This window comes from Orbicella faveolata, unplaced genomic scaffold (genome assembly GCF_042242905.1).
Source record: "Orbicella faveolata isolate gen_17 unplaced genomic scaffold, um_ofav_v1 contig_3, whole genome shotgun sequence".
Taxonomy (NCBI): Eukaryota; Metazoa; Cnidaria; class Anthozoa; order Scleractinia; family Merulinidae; genus Orbicella; species Orbicella faveolata.
In genome coordinates, this window is record NW_028301558.1 from 17,695,330 (window position 1) to 17,716,314 (window position 20,985).

Genomic DNA, 20,985 nt, shown 5'->3' on the forward strand with positions numbered 1-20,985 from the left:
CGTGTCCTTAGATGGAAACCTTTTTAAATGCGAGAGATATTTTACCACTTATTGTTATGGAAACCATTGGTTTTAGCAATTGTCATAGTCTGGGCATTGTTTGTGTTTATGTCATTTGTGATCTCAACAAGTCGCCACAATAGTACCGAGCTCGAGTCAAGTGTTCTCCAGACCTTTGTTCACCAGTTTTTAAGAGTGTTTTACTATGTACTAAACCCTGTAAATATGCCCTAGTTAATGACAATGGAAGAATCTTTTCTCCTAAAGAAACCGGCAAAAAGACTGGTTTGTGCATCCAGATACAATTAAGTACAAACACATGAATTGCTTCTATTTACTTTGTGTTAGAATCACCTTTTTGCTGAGAAGCAACCGTACGACAGGTCAACTCCGCACCCAAACATTTGTACTTTTGACTGCGTGGTCAAGTAACTGTAAAAAGCTATTTTATGGAAGTTCACAATTAAGTCATTCTCAATTTCTTTTCACACATTCAGTATACTTTATTTTTATCCTACAATGCCACTAACAATGATGCAAATCCCTTCAAGTCAAGAATCGCAAAAATAGTCATTTAACTTTATTTAGTATCTAACATAGAAAAATACTATTTACATATTTGTAAAACCATCAACTTAAACATAGTATCTACGTACAACATATTTTGCTCCTCTATCATTCCTATACAATAATTAAAATTATCGCGGTTAGTTAAGGTTAAAAACATTTTCAGTTGTCTTGTCTAATGTATACTTGGTCTGTAAAATACTCTAATAATATTGTATTATATAATTCTAATATAAAATATACTGCAATTATAAATTCAACTACCTTATATAAAATTTATCACTTACAGTCAGTTAGAGTGCTCGGTGCACTTAACAATTTCAAAACTATCAGCCCGTTTATAGGCGTAACACTTCAAACTAAACTACAAGTACAGCCTTAACACTAACAACAAACAATACTCGTAGACACAATACATATTGTGTACATTTTTCAGATGTCAACACGGCGGCCATATCGCTCTTCCAAACTATACAACAGTACAGTTTCATCTGTGCGGTGTCTACCTCAATCTGAGTAAACTGTTAACCAGTTCAGCAGAAAAGTGCTGGTTAACTTGAAACTACCTCTCCTGTAATGTGTTTATTTTCCTGAAATTCCTTACAGCTTAGAAAATCAATGTGGCTGCCGCAAAGACAATACATGATTCTAAGAGCACATGGTCGAAAATTTCCTTCGAAAACGCATTTACATTAGTAAATGTCGACACATAAGCTCAAAAACTATTTTCGTTAAGCTGTAGAATTTCAAGTCAACTAAAAATTAACTAATAATTTCGAACATCCAGTCTCAGATTGTTTTTATAGCATATACAGGAATAATTAACTAAGCTTCACACTGAAACCCTGAGCTGGTTAATTTCAAACAAAAGAAAGTCAACATATTTTACCAAAAAACAAAGCCCCACAAACCCCACGAAACGTGATTTATCGCCAACATGTCTTTGCAGTACACTTTTTTTTAAGTAGATCGGTGGAAAACAAAGCAACATAATTCAGTTGGAACCATGAACTTGATGAGCCACAATACTCTCATAACTATCAATACAAGAAATGTCTGATAATTGGAAAAGAGAATTCCTCTTTTGAGTTTGACGCTGAAAGGGTAAAGAAACAGAATTCGAGTCCAGGGACGCCCGATCTTATAATGCACGTGACCAGTGAGCTACCTATCGGCTTGAGTTCTTATGATGTTGCAAATGATTTTCAAACCGGACGCAAACACTACACAGAAAATAGAGATCTCGAATTTTTTTTTTTTAAGGTCGCTTCTATTATAATACCGAGCAAAATGTGTACAACTCAGAATTCGCACTGAACTACTTTACTTAAAAATTTAATGCAAGAAAGAAAGAAAGCTAAAACACTCACCATGCCCAAAATATCTTCAGCGTCAAAAAGTTTAAATATGAGCGCGAACTAACCCCTTCTGGAGTTAGTTTCTTTCTTTGAATGTCTTTAAACTGCATCTAATCTTTATGATAACGTCTTAAATATTGTGGTATAAATGAAAGATCCTTTTTTCGCTACCAACGATTTAATGACATATAGTGACAACCGAAAAGATACTAAAATAAAAGCGAAGTGAATTTCTAAGTGATGTAACACGGGCTATTTAGTGTAAGAGTGGGATAATCAAAAGCTCCTTCGTTCTTTGCAGGCCAGTTACCAGGATTCTTTGTTGGGAGTGCGACCGAAGCCAAAGTAGACCACCCTATCGAAATGTTCTTCTAGATCGTGTGAGCCCTTTTACCCGTTAACACTATTGATTAGATAATTTTGAAAAAAAGAAATTCCTACATAAACGGGGCTAGTTGGGGACAGTGTGTACCGCTATCGAAAATTACCAAATGAATGTAGTTTCGTTTTAGATTTGCCATTGTGAAACTAGAAATAGATTGGTTTGGTTGATATTTAAACCGCCAAGAAGATACAGATCGTAACGTGATTTTTCTCTAGTTGCACCTTGATGTGACTATGGGAAAACCAACAGGCGATCTGTTTCAATTCTTCACTTTCACGAGCTGTAATTGTCAGTCTTTCAGGGGCACCCAACGACCGTTTTCTCTCTAATGCTGTTAGATGCTGTTTTAGGCTATCTGGAGTACTTTTAAAGCTCTGTAGGTTAATTTTAGGTTGCACTAAAAAAATTTTATCTGTTCGGATATTCTAGGGGAACTTGAGTATTCTCGAATTTATTACGGCTTTTTTGTCCATTTCCCGAAAACCTTAGGTCTTATCGCCTTTCCGAAAATGATAGCTGACCTTTTTTCGGTACTCAAAACGACATTTTTAACAGTCCGAAAACAACAGACATTAAATTTCTCATGTCACGAAAGTTCGAGGTGCCAATTCTCTCAAGAAAATCAGAGGGGATTAAAAGCCTTCCGAACAGATAATTTACCGAAACGATCCGTTGGGTGCCCCTGAGTCTTTTTCAACACGACCTACAAAGGGTCAACCCAGGTGAAAAGCCATGCACTGGTAGTAAGAAAAACCACCTTTTAACAGTTCTAGAAGGTCATTAAAAGCACTTTGTAGACACTGTAAACATGCCTTACTAGCAAGTGTCTTGGCAACATAAAACGGATATTCGATGCTCAGTCCAGTAATTCGTCCAGCTCGTCACTGTCTTCACTGTCGTCAGAAGGCAACATGAAATCCATCTCTTTTATCAATTCTGCAACATCCAAATCCTCGGTGCTATCAGAACAAGTGAGGTTCTGAATTGCTGCTGTTGGTTTTCCCACTTGTCCACCACATGCCTCGGTCATCTTTTCACTGCCCATCCCCTTCGACAACGGCAATTTTGACAAAACCTTCCCCTTCAATCCACACAGTTTTATTACCATCAGTCGACCGAAAGAAGTCACACAAACAACCTTGTCCTCTTCACCAGACAAAGCCATGCTGATGACGCTTTCCCGTCCTTGTGCAATTTTTGCGAAGGCAACGGCTTTCCACTCACTTAAGTCCCACAAGAACACAGTACCATCTACGCCATAGGAAATTAGATAACGGTTTCCTCTCAGAAACTGACAAAATGCGACTTTGCCTAAATGCGCACGTGGCAGTTGCCAAATGGATTGATCTGTTGATGTTCTTAGCGGGTAGAGGAGAATTCTGTCTGTAATGCAGTAAGCCAACAGGTCATTTTCTGGTGAAACTGTACAATGAGTGAATTTGTCCACCTCAGTGTAAGGCACGTCAGTCTCAACTTTTCTCAATAAGCGACATGGATGTGAAGCATGATCCCAGAATTCAATGTAAAATTCAGAGCATATTATTAATTCCTTATTGTCCAAGGAAAAACAACAGCAACAATCTTCAGACATCAGTCCTGGTGAGTCAAATGATGCTGATAGAACTTTCTTTTGAACATTCCATACAAAGAAAGACGGGCCAATGTTTCTCTGTATACAAAAAAGAAGCAAGGTGCTGTCCGCTGAGAATGTGAAATGCAGAACAATGATACCGTCATTTGTTTCAAAAACTGAGTCAGGACACTTACCGACATTCACGGTACGATACAATAATATTTGAGTACCTTGGTGAGTGGCAATTACTTTTCCGTCCGGAGAAAATTGACCCTTCTTCACTTGTTGTGACCCACCAAAAGGATGTGTCAAGGACGTCTCCCAAGCAACGGCTGTTCCGTCATTGTTCATTAACGCAAGCGTGGAGTCTGAATAATGGACAAGTATGGCGTGTGCTGAAGCGAAGGCTACTTGCATAGGTTCACCCCTCAAAACTGGAAGGAAACTAGAAAGAAAAAGGGTGGGAAAATCCTTTACAAAAATAATAGTCTCCTCATCAACGTGTTGAAAGCAATATCCAGATTGCTTTTCAGGAGTGGAGGACAAGGGTCTTACGCCAGACACACTAGTTAGAATGGTACCACTCGCAAGAGACAGAGTGTGCAATGACCTTTGAACAGTCAAATACAAAAAAAATACACTGTCGTTTGCGAAAGCAAAATGTTTGACCTCCTTGATAACATGCACCGGATTTCTCCAGTAAGCGTGATGTTGACGTTGGTGTTGCCCTCGGTACAACTGAACTGTTGTCTCATCGCCGTCGAGTCGCATAGCGATCCACTTCCCGTCTGGTGATACGCAAGGTAAAATGCTGGTAAACAGGCCTTTCTCTTCTACATCAGGGAGATTCTGCAGTTCCAGTGGTGCGTCGGTGAAGGTCTTAGTACCAAAATGAAATGCTTCCAGAAACTTGAACTTCTCATTTGATTCCAAACGGTACCAAAATAAGTGTACCAATTCTTTAAACTGTGCAAATCGTTTAGCCCAAGATTGTTGAAGGTGACGCCATGGTGTTAAAAGCAATTGGGACACTTCATAGAGTTCTTCCGGTTTACACTGTTCACGGAGCGGGCTATTCGTGAAACGCCACCATCCGTATAACCCTTTGAAACTCTTTTCAAATTTCTCAATTTCTTCAAGTTGTCCAGGCTGTCCAAGTTTTTCAAGCTGTGTAAATCGTTCAAGCTGTTCAAGCAGTTCAAGCTGTACCCGCTCTACTCTTCGTTCAAGCTTTTCGGTTCGTTCAAACTCTTCTCTCCGTTCAAGCTCTTCACTTCGCTGAAGCTCTTCTCTTCGTTGAAGCTCTTCTCTTCCCTGAAGCTCTTCTATTAGTGTTTTTTTTAAACTCTTTTCAAATTTCTCAATTTCTTCAAGTTGTCCAGGCTGTCCAAGTTTTTCAAGTTGTGTAAATCGGTCAAGCCGTTCAACGAGTTCAAGCTGTAACCGCTCTACTCTTCGTTCTCTTCGTTCAAGTTTTTCAGTTCGTTCAAACTCTTCTCTTCGTTGAAGCTCTACACTTCGTTGAAGCTCTTCTCTTCGTTGAAGCTCTTCTCTTCTCTGAAGCTCTTCACTTCGTTCAAGCTCCTTTCTTCGTTTTAACCTCTTTCTTCGTTCAAGCGTTTCAAAACTTCCAACACGGTGTTCACGCAGACAACCAATCTCTCCAAGTAGTTCAAGTACTCTAAGCCGTTTAAGTCGTATATAAAGATGTTTCATCTGCATAACCCGTTCAAGCTCCACAAGCAGTTTGCACTGCTTTTCTTCGCTTTCAACTTCAGTTTCGTCAAATTGTTTAAACACTGAATTCAATCCAGTCAAGCTGTTTATTATACTTGACTTTTCAAACACTCCAAACTCTTTCAACATAATAGTCCGGCGGGAACGTTCAAAGAAAAAAAGATGATGGCAAACAGTGTTCAACAAAGCAATATTGCAAAGTGACAGCGACTTGTCTATACCAGAAAACAATACCCCACATTTCTCTAGAGCAGTTCCCAAATGACAAAGGTACGTGAACGGGCTCAACTGAACACCTGAGGAAAAGGCCTGCTCAAGAGCAGATTTACCAGTTTGCACATCCCAAACTTGATATTTAAATATCATGGAGTAGTGACTGATAATGAAGTCACGCACAATTGTCAAAGTTATTGTCGCACGGTTTATCCGTGATGGACAATAGCTGCATTCAGCCTCAATGGGGTAATTGAGTTGCAACTTTTCCAACAGAGAGCACCACTCATCGTGGTGCGTTCGTCTTAGAATATTTAGCAAGATTCTCATCGCTGGAACAGGAGAATCTTGATCTTCCCCTGCAGAAGGCCGAACTTGCACAAGCAGTCTGTGAGGAAAACAACCACAAATTGTTCCACTCTCATCAGACTCATGACCCTGAGCAATTTCCTTGGCGGCCCACAGACAAAGGTTATTCAACAAGCACAACCAGCAACAGGTATAATTTGATTCAAATGAAAAAAATTCCCAACGTTTTACAACAATGCACTGCTTATCAAGAGTAAATGAGCCCCATTCGTAGCTTTGATACATCCTTGAAAACTGAGGAAATTCCTCCACATTTTCGTTCACCAAAGAGAACCATGTATGAAGCGATCCAGAAAACAAAAACTTGCCATCTGGAGAGAATTCCAAGCACTTGCTCCCAGGCACCAAATCAGTACAGGAAAACACACCTACACATTTAAGCGAATGCGAATCAAACAAAGAGATATGTTTCCCGTGTCTTTCAGCTAACAGCTTTCCATCAGGAGACACTGCAACGTTGCTCCCGTACTGAAGACGCAAAGGCATCGAATTCACCTGTAGCCAAACGGCTGAGTCACCATCTGGGATAACCACGTTGTCTTGGACAACTTTAGAAGCATTCTGTAGACAAGAATGCAGAAGGTAAGGACATTCCAAGAGAACATAAATATTTCTTTCAAGAGCTGAGCTCACCCCACAGAGAATTTCTTCGCTGCCCTCATCGTGAAACTGACAGTCTGCAGCAAGCTTATAATCTTCAATAAGGGAATATATCTCAGTTCTTCTGCTCTTTATTCTGTTTTCAATATATTTGAAACTTGTCAAACAACTGAAAACTGTTTCCAATGAATTCTTCCCTGGAAATCCAATCAAAAAGCGAATGCCAATGCGTAAAACGTAGTCAAGCAAGTCAGGTTTCATGAGGGGAACGTCCCGAGATTGTTCACGAATAAAGCCAAAGAGAATTTCAAGGATAACATCTTTGAGATAATTGGTTTCAATGTTCCTGTCAATGAACAGTTCTTGAGCCTTGTCCTCGTCAGTCAACCACGTAGGAATCAGATTGTGCAGGAAGGCGAACGTCTTCGAGAACACCATAAACAGGGAAAAGGCATCTAACACATGCTGCTTGGGAATACTCGATTTTTCTCTCTGGAGGACGTACGAAATAAACGAGACGGGAAGCGGGGCAGGAGCGGCAATGGCACAACCAAACAACTTCTTGAACAAGCTAGATCCCACTTTATCAAAAACACGCTTGAAATTTTTTCGAAGGAAGCTGTCAAAGTCTCCAGGGAAAAGATCAACCAGCTGAAATGACTTACCTGATTGCACTGGAGCGTTCAAGTCTTTGGCAATGTAGAACGCATACAAAAACGATCCACTGCACCTCTTCGCCAAGTCATCCACCGAGAAGGGGACGCGGGAGAAATTTACATTCTTTCTCAGGAACAATTTGATGTCCTGCTCGTGCTGCTGATAAAAATTGTGTTCGACATTTCCGGCACAAATTCTTACACAAGGATTGTACTTTTTCAATCTAAGCTGCACCGTGTTTTCAGGGCGACTGGTAATGAAGAACACAAGCCAGTTTGGAAGTAGAGGAAAGCGGTTCATTATAAGATCAAGAAAATCTTTCCTGGACTCGTACTGCGTCTCATCCAGAGCGTCAACAACCACTAACTTTTTCTGGTGACAAAAAGTAGAGTTGCACTTACCAAGAGGCTCTTGTAATAATTTAGTAAACAATTCCTGAACACCTAGATTAGAATTGCCTAAGAACTTTCTTATACCACCCTCCCCTCCCATAATGCTATTGTACTCACTACTGCATTCACAGAGTTGATTAGCAATAGTCCCAAGAAGATACCTGGGATCATTCCTTGTGCTATCATTGTGACGGCAAAAGTAGGCGGCTCCTAAGTGTCCAGCGTCTCTTGAACGCTGTGCCAGGACTCCCGCCATCACACTCTTGCCAACGCCTGGATCACCTAAGAGAACATACGCTCTGGAGTCGCCAGGATCACTGAACCATTTGTCAAAATCTTTTAAAAGCCACTGTCTTGTAGCTGCGTCATGACGTGCAGCAAGAAAGGCGATGTCTGATTCACAATTGGCAATTTCTGTAAAAAATTGAAACAAAAAATTACACGGATACTTGTTTGATGATATTCACATGCTTTCAGTGCTGTAACGCAACTTGTAGGGAATACAACAGCACCTTTTTAAAATAATGTATTATTACAGAGCTTCAAAACAGCAATCAATTAAAACATACTACCTAGGGAACCTGTCGTTGCTATATGCTGACTCATCAGCCATGTTATGGTAAAGTAGTAGTTAGGTGGCAAAAATAGAGAACATTTTGCCGCCCTGGAAAAGAGCGTCACCAACAATGAAGACACGTATCCATATGAATTGTATTCATTTTTCAGCCGAGTCATTTCAGAAATGGCTAGTACAAGAATTTGACTCAAGATTTTTCTTGAGTCAAATTCTTGGTCACAAGGCAGTTCATCGGAACATTATCCTAGGGTAAATTTGTTCCTTGTACACGAATACATATACAAAAAAAAGTATATTGGTAGACTAAAAAGTCGTTGCTGATGTGTGACACTTGGTTAAAAACGATTGAAGCGATACTGGATGTATAAATATCGGAAAGTGTCAAAAATGTTCATGAAAACACAGACGTTTCGGGTATATGACCCTTCTTCAGTGTTAAAAAACCGTTAAAATACGCAGTAGATTTGTAACTACGTCAGATGGGCGCGCGCACGTAGAAAAATTGCGCGTGCATTGTTTAAATGTAGCTGAAGTTTATGTTTAGTCCATGCGGCTGCACTGTTCCCAGCCGAAAACTCAGCCTCATCTCCTGTTGTTTTCGCTGGATGTTGGTGTCACTACACAAACGCATAGCACGCACCTGGACATCTGTGATGCTGTGGCCCGTAGAGTTGAAATGTTGGGCCACAGGAAATCCAGGAGTGTTCTTGCGTATGCTTCGCAAATGCTCACCAAATCGACTTCTGAGGCTTCTTTTTAGTTGCTTGGTGTAGTACTGGTTCATTTTCCTCACACTGCTATACAATTGTACAATGGAAAATTATTCAAATTACCATAATTTATTTGGGTCTGCTGATCTTCCAGGTAAGTAACACGTCGTTGTACATCACTTATTTGGTCTTGTGTAGAGCTCACTTTGTCGCACAGAGAACTTTGATCCTGCTTGATGACCTCTTGTTCTTGCTTGATGACCTCTTGTTCTTGCTTGGTAATCTCTTGTTCTCGTTCTGCAACAGCAACTTGTTTGCCCAAATGTTCTCCCAGATATGCGACACGTTGCTGCACATCTTCTTGTTCAGATTTAAGCTCACTTATTTGTTCTTGTGTAGTGTTCACTTTCTCGCACAGAGAGCTTTGGTCCTGCTTGATGACCTCTTGTTCATGTTCTACCATGGCAACTCTTTCCCTCAATTGCTCCAGAACTAATTGAGAGTCATGTAGCGCCTTCTTTACATTCTCTCTGTTTACCTCTTCTTCAAATGCCATCTTGTCTATGTCATTCTTCAATGCACTCACATCTTGTTGAACCGTCTTTATCAGATCAGGGTCAATGGTAGCATTCATGCACAGTATAGCACCTTTGAGAGAAGAAAGGTTTGAGTATTAATACATATGCTTTAATTTGTGTTAACGAAAATTGTTATCGAAAGCCTTCTGCGACAAGGTCCCAGTGTTAAAGCATTTTTGTGTTCTGTTAACGTGATCCAAGCAGGACGGTAGGGCTCTACTTTTGTCTGTTATTCCCAATCAAGGAATAGTTTACCTATTTACCATTAACTAAGAAAGGCACTCTTTACACTGTCAGGTTAAGGCTGGTATATTAGTTGTCTAATTTACCATTTCAAAGGATAGGTTGTGGGTCCTGCTTGACTGAACCAGTCATAGTGTGTTTTGTCACATCTATTTACAATCCTCAATTCTTAGATTTGAATCGGTTAATTGAAAAGCAAACCAAAAGAATAACAATAAAAACTGTTTCAGTTTGTATTGTATTTTTGTATTTCTCCACTTGACGATGTCAATACAGTATTGTTAAAAATAAAATGCGGTGAAAAGAAAGTGGAAAGGACAAAATATAATAAACTAAATATATGCCCTTTATTTAATACACTTATTTTGGTATAAAAGAGAATTAGTATATGAGAGGAAAGAGTTAACATATAGCAAATAAAATAGTAGTTTTTGTAACACTTATGAATTAATAATACTAGGCAAACTAAAACTGGTAATTAAAAGTCTTTTCTAAAATAGTTTTCCAGTCGGCGTATTTCGTATACAGTGTAGATACTTGAATGTCATTCCAATAATAGCATACAATAATAGTTGGGCAAAACTGTTTTAGCTGCTGCGTTATAGTTAATATACCAACTGCAATTTTGAAACTGGTGACTAAAATTAAACGCGTTGGGAGCTTGGAGACCACAGGAATACTGCTCGCGAGCTTAAACGCTCAATCATCCAGACTGAAAATGTCCAGGGGACGACTGCGCATTCAGTTTGAAATATAAACTGTTGACTATACCTTTTGTTTGCCAGTCTTTCAGTTCATTTACAAGGTACATCTCATCAGCTTTTGGCCGACGCAGGGATTTTACCAGCGTTTCCATCTTAGCAAATCTCTGTTGAAAACTTAATAGGTCCCAGTCCTTGAATACACAGTGTGCCCAGGCATTTCTAGCTTGTCTAACATCACCAGCAGCACTCTGCACAGCCAATGAGAAGACTGGCACTTTACCAAGCAAGGCAAGCACGGCAGATGCATCACAGTGTTCATCAAAGGCGTTAAACTTGGCCATGTGTTTCTCTACATAGAGCTTGGCAAAGTCAACATGTGATGTCACTTGGCAGTCAAACTTGGAATAATCATATCTTCCACCTCGCAGCCTCGGAAATACATCATTACCATTGATGTTCTCGTACTTTAGAAATGTTGGCCAATTCTGTAGTCGCCCAGATGTGCTTTGAGTGTGAATACTGTGGCTGCGTTGAAGATTACCATACTCCTTCTGAACTTCTTGCTCTACAAACGAACGTATTTGGGAGACCAGGACTTTGTTGAGTGCAATTCCAAAGGCTAACCATCTTTTCTGGTTGTCAGTAACGTTCTGTAGTGTAGACCTAAATGTGCACGTATCAAGAATAAAAATCATTTTAAAACCACTAACTGTAATTTTACAGTTTATTATACACGCTTGGGGGAACATTATGTAGTTGTCGGTTGTAACAACCCTTTACAGTTAGAGGCAAAGTGTACATGTATATGAATGTTTCTATTAACAACTTCCTTCCATGAAATCAGGAGCAATTTAATTTAAAATATTAAAACTGAATATTTAATATTACATAACTATCAAAATAAAAATGTTATATACAGTCAAAACTCTTCACAGCGGCCACCTTGAGGTTAGAGTGGTGACTGTTGACGAGAGGTGGCCGTTATGGTAAGGAGGGGTGTAATATGACACCTGTCTTTTTTTTTGTTTTTTTTTTTCTTGAGGATGCAGCTTTTTTGGCATTTTGCATATAACTACATAACAAAAACAAAATATATCAGCAAAACAAAAATCAAACAGAAACCGAGACCAACGAGGTATGGTATGGATCAAGTTTTGTGAGCTTTTGTATACACTGTTCATCAGTCATTGATTCACTGGCCATGCACTGCGGAGGCTATTTGACAGCTGTGGCGTGGTTTAGTGGCCGTTGCCTTTCTCTAATAAGGTGGCTGTTGTAGAGCGTTCAAAATCAGAGTGACTCCATAGATTGTTGACCGGGCGAGATGGCCATTAGTGGAGGTTCAACTGTATTATCAAGTATATTGTATTTGCATGCTGGTACTTCTTGAATTACACTGTTAGTACAGGTAATCGTACGATTCGACTGCGACTGCAATCTCAGTGACTCTACAGACACTTAAGAGCTCTGCAAACTCAACTCACCCTGTAGTTACTACAGCTGTCATTGTTAGATTCCCTTAGTGGAACAGCAACAAATGTGACTCTGTTTGTGTTAACTCATCTCTTCATTGCAGTCTTGGAACTAATAAATAAATGTGATGATGATGCGTTAAAAAAAAAAGACATCTGAAAAAATGAACATATATCAAACACCACATTCAAAGACCCCTCTGAAATATTACACAGTACAGCATTAAACCACTGACAGTATTACCACAGTTTCTCAAAAAAGTACTTGTATAACAATTCTAGCTTGTCATCAGTCTACGTCACCACAAAGTCACATGAGATGCGAATGTGTGTTACTGGTCAGTACTTTGCGTTTTGCCAGGAATGTAGGTTTCGCGAGTGTCTCTGTCTTAAAATCATTGCAAATCTTCAGCCTCATCCACATTTTTTTAGATATTTGTTTAGTACGTGGAAAGAAAGGTAAGCCCCAATTTTCAGTGACTTACAAGGTTTTTCCACAGATCAGGGCGAGGAGGCAAGGAGATGAGGATGCCTGGACAAGAGCATGCGAGTAGGTGGAGGAAGCAGGGAAGTGGAGAAGTGGGAAAGGGGGGAAGTTGGGAAGCGCGAAAGTGGGGAAGCGGGGAAGTTGGGATAATGGCAGAGGAAAGACCAAGTTGTTCATTAAGGCAGTGATGAAATTGCATCTTTAATTTATGCATCTTTTCTTAGCATGAACAGCACATTTGTATTTTCTAAGTCCGTTTCATGAAAGTCAGTTGATGGAAATCGCCAGACAGACATAAAAAAGATTTCACAAGAACAAACTGCTTTCCTAATTTTGAAAAGGCTTTTAAAAAGCAAAATAATATTATTTGCCAAATCTTATTGATGAGCAGTGCAACTAAAATACATTTTAGACAAGCACTTTTGGTTTTCGGATCACAAAGTTTTTAATCCTATGATGGCTCTCCATCCTCAGTTGGTTAGGACAGAACAAAGCAAACCTGGCAAAAATTGGTGATAAAATAAAGTTGAAGCAGCTATCTTAACCTTTTCTTTTTGGCCAGGGAAGCATGGAAGCAGAGAAACAAGGAAACAAATAACCTGAGACAAGGAGGCAAGGTGGCAAGGAAGCGGGGAGGCGGGGAAAGGGGGGCAGATCAGGGAAGCAGGGAAGCACGAAAGCATGGAAGCGGGAAAGCTGGGAAGTGGGGAATTGGGGAATTGGGGAAGCAGGGAAGCAGGGAAGCAGGAAAGCAACGAAGCAGGCAAGTGGGGAAGCAAGGAAGCAAGGAAGCAGGGAAGCAGGGAAGCAGGGAAGCAGGGAAGCAGGGAAGCAGGGAAGCAGGGAAGCAAGGAAGCGGGGAAGCAGGAATGAGAGGAGGCGGGAAAGTGGGGTAGCAGGGAAGTAGGGAAGCAGGGAAGAGGGGAAGCAGGGAAGCAAGGAAGCAGGGAAGCAAGGAAGCAGGGAAGCAGGGAAAGAAAGTAGAGAAGAAGGGAAGTGAGGAAGTAGGGAAGCGAGGAAGCGGGGAAGCAGGGAAGCAAGGAAGTGGGAAAGTGGGGTAGCAAGGAAGTAGGGAAGCAGGGAAGCGGGGAAGTGGGAAAGCAGGGAAGCAGGGAAGAGGGGAAGCAGGGAAGCAAGGAAGCGGGGAAGCAAGGAAAGAAAGTAGGGAAGTAGGGAAGTGGGGAAGCAGGGAAGCAAAGAGGCGGGGAAGCAGGGAAGCAGGGAAGTGGGGAATCAGGGAAGAGGGGAACTGGGGAAGTGGGGAAGCGTGGAGGTGGGGAAGCAGGAAAGCAGGGAAAGCAGGGAAGCAGGGATTTGGGGAGGAAGCGAAGCAGGGAAGCGGGGAAGTGGAGAAGCAGGGAAGCGGGAAAGCAGGGAGGACATGTTCATCCCTTTCCAATGAGGTGCCCTGGGGTCTCCAAGGATGATGGCTGTCTGTCTAAAGGAAATTATAAAAGCTTTCTCTTGCTCAGGCATGGTTACTTACCAGAGCAAAAGACTAAGAAAAACGTACAGTTTGGAAATGTGCAGCGGGGAAAGCAAGCCTGGAAATAACAGTTGGCCATCGGACAATAATATTAACCGGTAAATTTGTAAATTTGTAAATTTGAGGTTTTGACAGGTAAAAGGTTGGCCTGGTCGAACACTCTGTCTGGGCATTTCTGCTACAATGAAAAATATTTTAACTGGAAATTTGTGGGCGAATATGGAACAAGTTATTTTATTATACTACCACAAAATACTATGCAGAAAAGCTTTGTTATCAGTTTCGTTTTTATTTGTTTTGACAGGTAAAAGCTTGACCTGGTCGGACACTCTGTCTGGGCATTTCTGCTACAATGAAAAATATTTTAACTGGAAATTTGTGGCCGAATATGGAACAAGTTATTTTATTCTGACAAATGATTTTATCACACGCAATACATCGTTGCGGGACATCGTCCCAAATGTCATGTCAAATTGTAAACCACGCTACCTAAGCACCATGCTCTATTCCAAGGTGTAGAAATTACACATTTTGAGGTGGCATCATGAAAGATTGTGAAGCCCCATTTAAACTGAATTACTGATTTGTCTGAAAAACTACTAAAATCTGAGGTCTTACATTACTGCTCATTGTTTGTTATCTGCAAGTATTGTGGAATTAATTTTCAGTGACACAATTTGACCCGATTAAAATACTATGTAAATTGAATGCAATCGCTTTCAAAAACTTTAAAACTTCTTAAATGTAACTAAATGTTGTCTATAGTTCGTATGATCAAAACTCTGTTTTATGGCTTTTTTAATATTGTCTTTTTTTTATGTCTGTGGTTCAAATATAGTTCCGACTATCACAGACATGTTTTTGTGTAAAGTGTGAATGTACAAATAAGTCACGCTTTGTAGTCACGACCACTTCCAATAATACAATTCCAGTTTCATCTAATTATGCAAATGTTTTATTCAATTGACCCCAAAAATTTTCAGGGGGAACTTGCTTTCAGAAAAAGTCAAAGAATTCATTTCAACCAATTTTCAAGTTTCTGAATGTTGTGAGTTTTTACACTGACAAGCTGTCCACGCGGGAGATTGTCTCATCGCTATTCCCGTAGTTTTCCTTAGACGTTGGCAGAAAAACTAAGTGATACACAGAAATTCAAAACTTGATACACAGGAAAATAGAGAATAAACATGTCTCAAATGTCTCGAATGTCTCTATTTTTTAATTTCTTATAACAAAATTTTTTTTTGTCCAACTAGACTGGCATTTTGTCAGGTCAAAACTTGTCCAGATGGTTGACCTGACAAATGACCTGTTAATATAATTAGACAAAAATTATTTGTAGGCTTGGAAAGGAACAAATGGACAACTGACTAAGTCCAGCTGGTGGGTATCAAGCAGTTTCTCAAATATTTCAGCTTATAAAGATGCTTTTTCACAGAGCTCTTAATTATAAGTTAAGCACTTAAATGTCTCATTTGTTTAAATTTGCTAACTTTGTAAACATGAAGCTAAGACTTGTCTGCACTGCATGCTGGGCAAAGAGAATAACTGACAACAAGAATCAAGATACTGTAGTAGATTTTACACTTGGTAAGGAGATAAGTCATGACAGTCAAGCATAAAAGCAAGGGATTCAAAGCTACAAGCCCCAAAACCCAGTTTGGGAGGATCCTAATTAAAGGGAAAATTATTTCCTTTCAGGACACTGAGATTTTATCTTTGTCCCACACGCTTGTTACAATTGATAGACACCACATCTTTCTTGACGAGAATGTTGTGTTGCCGGTTGTCTTCTATCAGGAGACACTTACAACTCTTTGGAAGCCAAATGCCATGATCTTACGTGACATTGTGTGGATATCTAAGCAAAGTTCTTGCTAGTCATACTTATAATCAGAGCTGCGTGGCATGTAAGAAAATCATGTTACAGCTTTTGTTCACATATTATGTTACAACCAACTGAGGTGACTCTCTATGCTTTTATTGAGATAAACCAGGGAGGGTATCAAAGGGTTTATGAGTAACAAGCGATGAGGGCAAAATTAGGATGTGATACATGAAAAGCAGCAAAATTAGACAGATGTGATTCATGAATTTGTGGAAAACTTGTTGCTAACAGTAGGCAAAAGTATGTGATGTATGAATTTTGTAAATTAAAAATGTTTGCAAGAATATCACAATGCCCCCTTTGCTACCCTCACATCAAGAATTCCAGTTGTAGTCAATTGACAAACTGATAATCGATATCAATCAATAACAATCAATATCAAACAAAGATTGATATCAATTAATGTAATTGATGAAAATCGAAGCAATAAAGTTGTGAGTTTGATTGTTATCGATTGCGATAGCAATCAATAATGATTGATTTAATTCATTTGGTATTGATTGTGATCAAAAATTAGTTTTGTCCTTTTGTCCTAACACTGATAAATTGAATGACAAAATTTGTCTGTAATAGTTTTTTTGAGTCATTTTATCTTCATAGCCAGTGTGTATCTTTTACAATTATCAACAACAAAAACAACTAACTGAAAGATTTTGGGCTTTACATCTATCTTTGCTTATAGTTTGTGGCACCAGAAGAAGCTCAGCCCTGAGTAGCAGCGTAAAACCCTACAGTCTCACTGTAGCATCAGCATTTAGATGAAGCAAAATATACAATGCAGTCAGTGTTCTAGTGATTTCAGTTATTTGCATTTTTTTTTTCAATTGAATTGACAACAGATTAATTTCTGAAGATAATTATTCATTGCTAGCGATTTTTGTCAATTTAGAAAAAAAAATTCTGTAAGTTTGATTGTTATTAATTGATTTCACATATCAGTTATTATTATATCGATTAAGGGACCAATCGTTTATTACGTCCCAAGGTGTGCCGGTGGTTTTTAAGGGGGGTACAATTTTAAAACAATTAGCCCCTTTTTGGGGGGTAAATTTTTCCTTAGTAAGAAACCTGAAGGGTGTCAAATTTTATGACACAGCAATGGCAGTCTATACTAACAGGTTTTATAACAGAATCCAGTAAATAAAGGAAAATTTCTCGCTGGTGGTTCTCAAAGCGACAGTAGGGATAGAGGCAGAAACAAATTATTCCTCAAGCAGGGAACAAATATTGCCCGCATTGAGTCCACTGTATTAGATGATCAGTAATCACCCAACAATCCTGTTTTTGTGACAGCCTGCAGCAGCACTTTTACAGCTAGTAACGAGATGTTTTCGTTAAGTTATTCATACATGAAAAGATTATTTTCACCTTGATTTTGTTCTTGAAAGGTTCTGATATTTCTCTAGTCGTAGAGAGACAAACCATCACAAGTAGTTCTGAAGGATGGAAGGACATTGATATTGGGTGGCTCCCAAACAAAGGAAACAATGACTTGTCTGATCAAGTAGAAAGCCAAAATAATGAAATAAAGGCACATGATCGATCCAGGGTTTTCCCTTATGTGCAAATGCACGTCTGAGACGCACTGTTTGGCTGAAAAATGGAAAAGGGACGCATATGGTTCAGGATGGTAGTTTACTACTGACTTAATTTAAACCTGAGTAGATCTGCGAAAAATTCTCTTGAGAATAAAATTAGAATTTGGAATCTTTGTTCTGTTTTCTTAGTCCATCTTTCAACTCCCAAATCTGGCACATTCACTCCTTTGAATCGACTATTGCAGTGCCACCTTTTTTTCTCGTTCTCAAGCTTGCTCTTGCTGTGAACTCCTCGCAGAGGCTCGAGAACTAATGCGTGATTGTGAGGCATTGTGGCACACAATGCAAGATAGCGGATTCGGAATTACAGCCTGCAAAAAACAAGAGGCGTTTCTTTCCAGCTTGGATGGAAGAATTCACATGGTTGAAAGAAGACAACAGAAAAATGTATTGTGATATCTGTAAGATGACAGGTAAGAAAAACCCTTTCACAACAACTGGCTGTAACAATTATTAGAAGTCGGCCCTGGAAAAGGCACCAACATTCAAAGATCACATTACGAGTATCAGTGACCTCAAGCTCTGAAAAAGCTTTCAAGTGACAGTTGCAAATGCAAAGAAGAACATTGAGTATGAAACACAGGAAATCATGAGAAGACACGTTGTCCAGCTTAGAACGGTATATGTTATGATGAAGAACAACATTGCTGCTGATAACTTTATTCCAATAATGGAACTTCAGGCTGCTATTGGATGTAGTGATGCTTCTGTTTTTTACAAGAAACCCGAAATTGTTTCAGAGATGGAATCTGTTTTGGCCAAATGTGTTGAAGATAAGTTGATAAAAAAACTAATCGATTCTCGCACACCTTTTATTGGACTGATGCTTGATGAAACATGTGACGTCTCCATTGAAAAGAAATTAGGGAATACAGTACAGTACTGCATTTCCCAAACCACTACATACATGTACCAGTCTGTTATTACCTCGGGAAGAAACTTCACTAAAAGGGGAAGGCCAAAAGATAAGATTGTTCTCCTGGAATTTAAAACTCTAACCGTGGGACCCCCACTTTTTTCTTCTGGACCCTCAACCTTAGGTTGAAGGAGTCTAAGGGACTCCCAAAGGAAAAATTGTAGGGAAAACCCTGTCGATCGTTGTTTAATACAAATGGGAGAACCCTTGAGCATGAGTGGCAAATGTTTCATCACATCAGTAATGTCAGACTGATTGAATCACTATCAGATATGAGTAATGAAATGTCCTTGTTACTATCAAGAGTTGAATAAGCAGCTAGAAAGTTTACTAGGATTTTAAAAACTAAAAGTGGAGATAAGAATTCTGCTTCCAAAAAAGAAAAAATGCTAAGGAAGAGGGGAGGTGGGAGGAGGCACATTTTTAAAATAAAAATTGGCAAGGGACTATTAAATTTTTATCTGAAAATATCTTGGGGAGGTTCAGTTTTGAAACCCTATGTCTACGCTATTTTGAAAACCACCGTCCCCCCCTGGGATGTGACAAACGATCAGTCCCTAAAGTACACCAGGAGAATTCCATTCTTTAAAAACATTGATTGATAGAGGACTCATCAGTAAGATCATGATCACCATCAGCATGTCATCAGTATGATCACGCTCTATGAACACATTTGGTGTTGAAAAGCAGCAAGGTAATGTTGTAAATTTAGACTTCCATGGCCTAATTTGTTTAGAATAAAGGATGCCCCACAATATTCACACTTTTCAATTCACTGTATTTTTATTGTATTTTTAATCACATTTTATTTTATTACGTTTTTATTCTATTTTTATCATATTTTTAGTGTATTTTTATTGTATTGTTATTTTTATTGTATTTTTATTGTATTTTTATTGAATTTGTATTGTTCACCGAAAAACCCATTTTTGCAAGTGTGCAATTATTAAACCTTCATTCAGTTATTATTACATCACATAGAGTGTCCGCTGTAACGAGACTGAGTCATAGGGCAAACCAGCAAGGGAGCCAAACGATCCCAACGGGCTCAAAGGCTAATCGCAAGCTAACAACTTTTTAGGGGGTGTTGGAGGTTATTAAGGCTAACCAGGTTCTATTTAGGCTAACCAGACTGTTATTTTATAGGCTAACTGCTTGCATGTTAGCTCGCATGCTTATTCTTGGTTTTCACCAGTCATGTGATCAAAACTAAAAATCGTAACCATTCAATAAATAAATTCAAGAATCTAGGATATGATAGATGATTGCTATATAAACAACCTCGCCAAGAATCAGGTTTCTGCTGTTTTTCATTCGCCCGTTATTCGCAGAAGCGTGTCATCCAAATTTATAGAGTTTTGTATGGAGACGCCATGTTTGTGCCCTTCGGAGGGGCACAAACATGGCGACCGTAAAATAACAAAAACATCCGTCCTTGAGTTTTGCTATTGAAACGAACATTTTTACTCTAGTGCTCCGACACATTGAAATAAATGCTTCTTCTAGTGCAAGCACCGTTTATTTAACAAAAACTAAAGCGATAACTCGTCTTTTGACCTACGCGACAGTCTTTTCTGGCCGCCATTTTCATGTCACGCAACGCAAAAGCTTGGAGTGCTCTGTTACAAAAAGAAGAACTCTGTCGAGCTAAAACATTGCCAAACGTCACGTTCCTACAGGATCTTTTATCTGATGAAACTAAAACCTCAGAAGGAAGGATAATTTCTAATTTTGGAATATGACTACGTCACATGAAAACCAAGAATATGATTCGTAAATATGCTTATCAGTTTACTATATACAAACGTTTTTAGCTTACCTTCAACGAAGCACCATCTCTTCAGTTGATATTTTAGAGCCTTTTCTTTCCAATGGCCAAGAGTGCAGTTACGGAAAATATGCAAAACAAACAGAGTTCGAATGAAACCAACACAACTTAGTACTGAGCAAAGCGAAAGCACTTTGGGTGCTTCCGGGTACAGATCCAGTTCCCAGGCCCCGTAAGTCATTTTCCATGACGGTATCAGCCAGTCATGTGCACATGTAACACACTTTAGCTACGTGACACATGCGTGGCTTGTATCATGGCAGATCATGGTTTGTTTTCCAGTGTTTCAGGAAACCGGAGGACGGAGGAAATTTTGGACGTAAGGGTTTCAGCATAATTATTTGTCTTCGGCCATACTGACGACTTCATGCAAACAATTTCCAGACGAAACCGGATAACTTCTTCATCGTCGCTACCCAATCGTAAATTAAGGGAAAAAAATTTCTTCGTTTTTTTTTTTTTTTTTTTTTTCTCAAAGTTTATTGATAATGGCGAAGAACCCGTAGATTATGTGAAGAGCTGCAGACTAAGGAATCTTCAGGAAATACTATGTAAAAATCAATTTAATAAGGTGGCTCAAAACAGTTCCCAGCACTTTTCAAGGCGTAGATTTTGATAGTTCACTTGATGTTACAATAATTGAATAA

The 20,985-nt window shown here is 39.2% G+C and overlaps 1 protein-coding gene across 1 annotated transcript; it reads right to left on the reverse strand.

Annotated features, from left to right (window-relative positions):
- Window positions 1-478: 478 nt before the first annotated feature.
- LOC110066758 (uncharacterized) lies at window positions 479-20,479 on the reverse strand. The gene is made up of 5 exons (XM_089298603.1): window positions 20,330-20,479; window positions 12,148-12,247; window positions 10,731-11,326; window positions 9,262-9,786; window positions 479-8,265 (listed from the first exon to the last, which is right to left on the reverse strand). The coding sequence occupies exons 2-5, from the start codon at window positions 12,168-12,170 to the stop codon at window positions 3,167-3,169; spliced, it is 6,243 nt and encodes a 2,080-aa protein (XP_089154729.1). The 5' UTR covers window positions 12,171-12,247; window positions 20,330-20,479; the 3' UTR covers window positions 479-3,166.
- Between the last annotated feature and the right edge of the window lie 506 nt (window positions 20,480-20,985).

What these genes read in the sequence shown, in the direction of transcription:
- LOC110066758 (XM_089298603.1), bottom strand. Translation starts at nt 12,170, where the DNA reads ATGACAGCTGTAGTAACTACAGG. An exon ending in GAAAGACTGGCAAACAAAAG is followed by an intron (nt 9,787 to 10,730) that starts GTATAGTCAACA and finishes CTTCTCTCAAAG; the next exon opens with GTGCTATACTGTGCATGAAT. An exon ending in GCAGACCCAAATAAATTATG is followed by an intron (nt 8,266 to 9,261) that starts GTAATTTGAATA and finishes AATTTTTTACAG; the next exon opens with AAATTGCCAATTGTGAATCA.